This window comes from Protomyctophum bolini (assembly GCF_963924005.1).
Source record: "Protomyctophum bolini genome assembly, chromosome: 11".
In the NCBI taxonomy this organism is placed as follows: Eukaryota; Metazoa; Chordata; class Actinopteri; order Myctophiformes; family Myctophidae; genus Protomyctophum; species Protomyctophum bolini.
Window position 1 is genome coordinate 11,859,930 of NC_137872.1, and position 7,500 is coordinate 11,867,429.

At 50.3% G+C, this 7,500-nt stretch overlaps 1 protein-coding gene across 2 annotated transcripts in view; it reads right to left on the reverse strand.

The window, feature by feature from the left end:
- prkar1b (protein kinase, cAMP-dependent, regulatory, type I, beta) overlaps positions 1 to 7,500 on the reverse strand; it is a 123,719-nt gene that overhangs the window by 13,075 nt on the left and 103,144 nt on the right. For both annotated transcript variants that reach the window (XM_080775425.1, XM_080775426.1), the window contains one exon: positions 4,146 to 4,267. In XM_080775425.1, coding sequence (XP_080631551.1) covers positions 4,146 to 4,267 — 122 coding nt within the window. The remainder of the gene's footprint in view (positions 1 to 4,145; positions 4,268 to 7,500) is intronic.

A 7,500-nucleotide genomic window follows, 5' to 3' on the forward strand; every position in this document is an offset into this window, starting at 1 on the left:
ATGACATAATTGTATGTTTATGTAAAAAGGGTGGGTCCTGATTGGCCATACGCAGCTGAAAACTATACTTGCTCCGCTCTGTTCATTCTATTCTGTTCTGTTCTATTCATCTCCAACATGACTTGAACACAGATACTGAAGCTTCAAATAACATCATTCACCTGAAACATATCCATTTCTTTGTAGCCGAATGGGGAGCAGTACTGGCACCTGCCGTGGGGGGGTTCTTCTGGTTTGATTGGGAAAACATGGCGCAAGCTGACTAAAATCAACCATTGAAGCGGTTGTTTCACCCCGGCCTAAATATTTTACTTGCCGGAAAGGAAAACAATGAAGCATCTGTAGCAGGGTCTGGGACTACCTTTACTTTTTGGATACGATATAGTGAAAAGTGTGATCTTCACTGACTCTATAGCTCTGCTGGGATAGCTTCATGTGAAACCTCTTCTCACTGACTCTATAGCTCTGCTGGGATAGCTCCATGTGGAACCTCTTCTCAGAGATATCATAGCAGAGGGTGAGGTCCCAAACGGGGCTAATGAAAACGGTGCATAAATATTGATTTATGTTGGTCCTCCATATTATATCACACTTCTTCCCAATAATGTGTTTACAACATCCTTGTGTAAATGTCTGTCTGTCATATCACATCCAGCTATCGTTGCAATATTACTCCCTTGCTTCTTCTGTTTTCATTAATTAATTTAGTAATTAAGGAAATGTATGATTCAGTCGTAGAGAAGAAAGGAGAGTGGAATAGAGAGGAGGAGAGGAGAGTAGAATAGCAGGGGAGAAGTGAGGGGAGGACGGGACAGGAGAGGAGATAGGGGACAAGGAGAGGAGAGTAGGAGAGGACAGGAGAGGAGATAGGGGACAAGGAGAGGACAGTAGGACAGGACAGGAGAGGAGATGGGGGACAAGGAGAGGAGAGTAGGACAGGACAGGAGAGGAGATGGGGACAAGGAGAGGAGAGTAGGACAGGACAGGAGAGGAGATGGGGACAAGGAGAGGAGAGTAGGAGAGGACAGGAGAGGAGATGGGGGACAAGGAGAGTAGTGTAGGACAGGAGAGGAGATAGGGGACAAGGAGAGGACAGTAGGACAGGACAGGAGAGGAGATGGGGGACAAGGAGAGGAGAGTAGGACAGGACAGGACAGGAGAGGAGATGGGGACAAGGAGAGGAGAGTAGGACAGGACAGGAGATGGGGACAAGGAGAGGAGAGTAGGAGAGGACAGGAGAGGAGATGGGGGACAAGGAGAGTAGTGTAGGACAGGAGAGGAGATAGGGGACAAGGAGAGGACAGTAGGACAGGACAGGAGAGGAGACGGGGACAAGGAGAGGAGAGTAGGACAGGACAGGAGAGGAGATGGGGACAAGGAGAGGAGAGTAGGAGAGGACAGGAGAGGAGATGGGGGACAAGGAGAGTAGTGTAGGACAGGAGAGGAGATAGGGGACAAGGAGAGGACAGTAGGACAGGACAGGAGAGGAGATGGGGACAAGGAGAGGAGAGTAGGACAGGACAGGAGAGGAGATGGGGACAAGGAGAGGAGAGTAGGAGAGGACAGGAGAGGAGATGGGGGACAAGGAGAGTAGTGTAGGACAGGAGAGGAGATAGGGGACAAGGAGAGGACAGTAGGACAGGACAGGAGAGGAGATGGGGACAAGGAGAGGAGAGTAGGACAGGACAGGAGAGGAGATGGGGACAAGGAGAGGAGAGTAGGAGAGGACAGGAGAGGAGATGGGGGACAAGGAGAGTAGTGTAGGACAGGAGAGGAGATAGGGGACAAGGAGAGGACAGTAGGACAGGACAGGAGAGGAGATGGGGACAAGGAGAGGAGAGTAGGACAGGACAGGAGAGGAGATGGGGACAAGGAGAGGAGAGTAGGAGAGGACAGGAGAGGAGATGGGGACAAGGAGAGGAGAGTAGGAGAGGACAGGAGAGGAGATGGGGACAAGGAGAGGAGAGTAGTGTAGGACAGGAGAGGAGATAGGGGACAAGGAGAGGACAGTAGGACAGGACAGGAGAGGAGATAGGGGACAAGGAGAGGAGAGTAGGACAGGACAGGAGAGGAGATAGGGGACAAGGAGAGGAGAGTAGGACAGGACAGGAGAGGAGATGGGGGACAAGGAGAGTAGTGTAGGACAGGAGAGGAGATAGGGGACAAGGAGAGGACAGTAGGACAGGACAGGAGAGGAGATGGGGACAAGGAGAGGAGAGTAGGACAGGACAGGAGAGGAGATGGGGACAAGGAGAGGAGAGTAGGAGAGGACAGGAGAGGAGATGGGGGACAAGGAGAGTAGTGTAGGACAGGAGAGGAGATAGGGGACAAGGAGAGGACAGTAGGACAGGACAGGAGAGGAGATGGGGACAAGGAGAGGAGAGTAGGACAGGACAGGAGAGGAGATGGGGACAAGGAGAGGAGAGTAGGAGAGGACAGGAGAGGAGATGGGGGACAAGGAGAGTAGTGTAGGACAGGAGAGGAGATAGGGGACAAGGAGAGGACAGTAGGACAGGACAGGAGAGGAGATGGGGACAAGGAGAGGAGAGTAGGACAGGACAGGAGAGGAGATGGGGACAAGGAGAGGAGAGTAGGAGAGGACAGGAGAGGAGATGGGGACAAGGAGAGGAGAGTAGGAGAGGACAGGAGAGGAGATGGGGACAAGGAGAGGAGAGTAGTGTAGGACAGGAGAGGAGATAGGGGACAAGGAGAGGACAGTAGGACAGGACAGGAGAGGAGATAGGGGACAAGGAGAGGAGAGTAGGACAGGACAGGAGAGGAGATAGGGGACAAGGAGAGGAGAGTAGGACAGGACAGGAGAGGAGATGGGGGACAAGGAGAGTAGTGTAGGACAGGAGAGGAGATAGGGGACAAGGAGAGGACAGTAGGACAGGACAGGAGAGGAGATAGGGGACAGGGAGAGGACAGGAGAGAGATGTGGAGAGGATCGGGGACTAGGGACACGGACCAATTTCTATGGGTCACGAAATAAACAAATAGATATTCCATAAATAATAATAATAACAATAAAGAAGTATCGTGAAAATAGCCGATCTGCTATATTTCCACCAGTTTGGGTCACGGGCAAACATCTAATTTCTCTTTTGGGTCTCGAGCTAAAAGGTTTGGGAACCTGCACTGGTGTAGGAGAGGAAGGAGCGGTGGGAGAGGAGGAGAGGAGAGGAAAGGAGAGGACAAAGGAGGAGGAGAGGAATGGTGGGAAGGAGGGTGGAGGAGGAGGAGGAGGAGGAGGAGGGCTACAGGTGGAGAGGGAGAGCAGGCCAATGGAGGGATAAGGAGCGATACGTCACTCAACAGCCTTGATAAATCCCCCTCCAATTCAGCCGCAACTAGCCAAGCCCTTAGACTGGCCCTGACTGACTGCTCACTGGGACTATTGTTAAGGATGGAGAGAGAGAGAGAGAGAGAGAGAGAGAGGGTAAAAGAGAGTGGGGTGGGCGGTGCACAGGGGGCACTCCAGTGTTGGGGTCCGAGAACGAGGGGACAGGGAAAGGGGAAAAACGTGGGAAGGGAGGGGGGGACGGGGACGACGACGGGGGGGACGGGACGTGGACAAAACGCCAGCAGATTGCGCCCCTATACCCCCTACACGGGGCCCTCTTGACTTGACCTCGGTGAAAGCCGCGTGGAGTATGGAGTTAATCAAAAGTGTGTTAGGATGACAGGCGGGGGGGCCCTTCATGGAGCTGCACCTTGGGGCCCCCATGCCTCCACAAAGCCCTCCAGTGTGGAGGGGGGGGGGGGGGGAACCCCTCACACTCTCTCTCACCCAGGAATAGAGGCCGAGGGCAGTGGTATAGGGGTGTGTGTGTGTGTGTGTGTGTGTGTGAGGGGGGAGGGGGAGTGGTGGTGGTGGTGGTGGTGGTGGGGGGGGGGGGGTAGCACCGCTTAGTCTGTCTGCTGGTGGCAATAAACTGGGAATCAGTTCCGATCTCTTCTAAGCACGCCGCCGGTGTCTCTGGGATGATGACACGCATGCACCCACCCACCCAGATGCCCAGCTGATGACACACGCATGGCCTCGGGGGCTCGTATGTCAGCGGCCATGTCGCAGGAAGTATGTGAACAGGACACGCACGCACGCACGCACGCACGCACGCACGCACACGCACGTGAAGCCATACCTCTGTGATGATGAAGAAGTCATCTCCAGGATCTCCTTGCACCACTATCTTCTCTCCATCCTCAAACTGAACGGGCTCCAGCGCATCAGCCACCGTCAGACGCTCCCACTTGTCCAGAGACTCTGCGTTCGACAGTCGCACACGCACACGCACGCACAAGCACACACACACACACACACACACACACACACACACACACACACACACACACACACACACACACACACACACACACACACACACAGCATGTAGTTATGGGCACAAACATACACGGTTTGGTTTCATCTATAAAATCATCACTGGCACTGGGATTCAGCTTTACGTTAAAATGTGCATGATATACTATACTTACTACAGATCAGATACAGATGTGTGTGTGTGTGCGTGCGTGCGTGCATGCGTGTCCACCAGCCCATTTAGCTGGTGGGAACAAGTCCTTCCCACCTCAGGCTAATCCGTTCACTCAACAGGGACTATTAAATCTCTCCTCCTCCTCCTCCCTCTCCTAGAGTCCAAACACCCTGAAACCAACCCTTCAATCACTAGCCAGTGTAGCCACACCCACATCCAAGCCTTGTGTCTTTGTGGATGCTGCGTTGGGGAGCGTCACGGCGCAGACGATATTACCACCGTGTCAAACTGCGCTCTCTGGCCACAAAGTACAGACTGCGTCCGGGAGAAATCATGGGTAACGTAAACCCAACGTGGAGACGTGTGAGCGAGACGTGTGATTGTTTGATGGTTCTGGGGACATCCAGCCAAGGTTTGGGAGAGTCTCATTGAGCGTTTGTTGTGTCATTTTAAAACGAGTGGAACTTTAATGAGTGATCTCGGGGGATGTTTTGAAACATTTTAATTAAGCGAAGACAAACTCACACATGGATGAATGAACCGTTCGCTGACTTTTACATCCGCGTAGGGAATATAGATTAATTAGTTAGGCCAAGCATCTCAAACTCCATACATGAATTACATCATGGGTGTCAAGAGTTAGGCCAAGCATCTCAAACTCCATACATGAATTACATCATGGGTGTCAAGAGTTAGGCCAAGCATCAAACCCCCTATACATGAATTACATCATGGGTGTCAACAGTTAGGCCAAGCATCAAACCCCCTATACATGAATTACATCATGGGTGTCAACAGTTAGGCCAAGCATCAAACCCCCTATACATGAATTACATCATGGGTGTCAAGAGTTAGGCCAAGCATCAAACCCCCTATACATGAATTACATCATGGGTGTCAAGAGTTAGGCCAAGCATCAAACCCCCTATACATGAATTACATCATGGGTGTCAAGAGTTAGGCCAAGCATCAAACCCCCTATACATGAATTACATCATGGGTGTCAAGAGTTAGGCCAAGCATCAAACTCCAGAGGCTTGCACATGTATTTCCCCTCGCCCCCCTTGCGGTAATTAGATTTAGTAGATTTATGTTTGTCAAATTTGTCAAGTTTGTCAAAAGAACGCTTTTGCAAACCACACGCAGAACTGTCCACCTGGGTCCGCCGCGCGTGTGAATCGGCCCGCTTTGAGAGACGTGACCGTGTGATCTTTTAACCCATTCTGGGCGGGAACCCCTTTTGGTGTTAGCATTATGTTATGCTTTAGCTATTGAAAAATAGCAGATCTACAAGCTCATAGCGTGCCACCGAGTGGCGCTACGAGCGCTATTTTTTGAAAAATCTAGAAAATGTGTTGCAAATCTTTGAATATATATTCTTTCAGAGCGAACGTTTTTAACTCCGATCTTTGCTTCTGAGGGGTTCCTGGAACAACATATTTTCAGATGGGGGACCGGCGGCCAATTACATTCTTGGGGTCCTTGACATGAAATATTGAGCACCACTGATACATTTATCATAGTATATAGTATTTCAGAAAACTGTCAGAATTATTTTTAGGCCTAAATGGGTTAATGCTCCCTGGGTCGAGATAGAGCCACAGTGGCGACAGCGATCCGACCACATGCTCACAGCCAACGTGGTTAGCACGGGATATTTCTAGAAGCCGTTGGTATTTGCACAAAAACCAAAAAGACAGACGCTTACACATCTTCAGTGGAGGAGAAGAGGGGGAAAAAAGATGTTCCAACCGAGAGTTTCCAGCAACTTTTGAACTATTGGTATTTCTATTTCTATACAGAGCAGAGGCATTAATAGACCTGCTATACGGCCTCACAGGAGAGATTGATTTCATCTAAAGTCCTTTATATCCGTTTTTCCTAAGACGGAGGGTGAAAATAGCTGATCTACAATATCGTAGACTATTTTTAAATTCCTTCTTTTTATATAAATACTGTAAATAGGGACACCAGGTTAAATGTGGTTAACATACATTTAAAATTAATTATTTAAATCATTTAAATGGTGATATTATCAAAGATAAATATCAGACTCTTCCCAAGTCCCTCCCTCCCCCCTCCCATAAAAATGGCACAATGGCCCCATCTCTGTGTTTGCATGGGGCAGAATGTATACCGTAGTGACAGCAGTATACTCTTTGTCTGGACAATGATGCACTGTTTTGATCCCAGTAAAGACTTCACAGAGTAATAAAAGCATGCATGCAGGAATCTCTTTTGTGTGGAGCTACGTATTGTCTCCTGATGGTGTTTGGTAAGTGACCCGTGTGTGTGTGTGTGTGTGTGTGTGTGTCTGTGTGTGTGTATGTAGGATTAACTAAGGTGAAGGCTGTGGGGACAGAGGGGTGTCCAGTGTCCAGGGGTGTCTAGCTCCGTCCCAGACGGATGTCTTCTCTCCCCGGCTGTGTGTTTAGGGCGACAGGGGGTCCTGTGTTATAATGTGTGTGTTTAGGGCGACAGGGGGTCCTGTGTTATAATGTGTGTGTTTGGGGCGACAGGGGGTCCTGTGTTATAATGTGGCAGGTCCTTCAAGAGCTCCGCAGGTAACGTAATCCCCAAATGGACCGAGAAGGGAAAACTAAGTTTCACGCTCTGCAGAGCCTGCGCCCTGCACTGCCACCCCGCTATACAAACCCCACTTCAAACACACACGCATGCACTCACGCACGTGAGTGTGAGTGTGTGTGTGTGTGTGTGTGTGCGCGCGCGCATGCGTGAGAGAGAGAGAGACAGTGAGTGAGTGAGTGAAAAAGCACCCCCCCCACCCTTTTGCTCGTTGACATCAAGGGCTTGTACCCAATTTCGTGGTTATCGTAGAAATCAAAGACAAACAAAAACACCCCGCCCTCCTCCTCAAAGAGAGGGGAGTAGGAGAGAGAGAGAGAGAGAGAGAGGAGTTCAAGAAAAGTAATTTGAAGAGGGAGGTTTCTGTTTGAATACAGGCCTCGTTGGGGTTGTATAAAGACAAAGAGGAGAGAGAGAG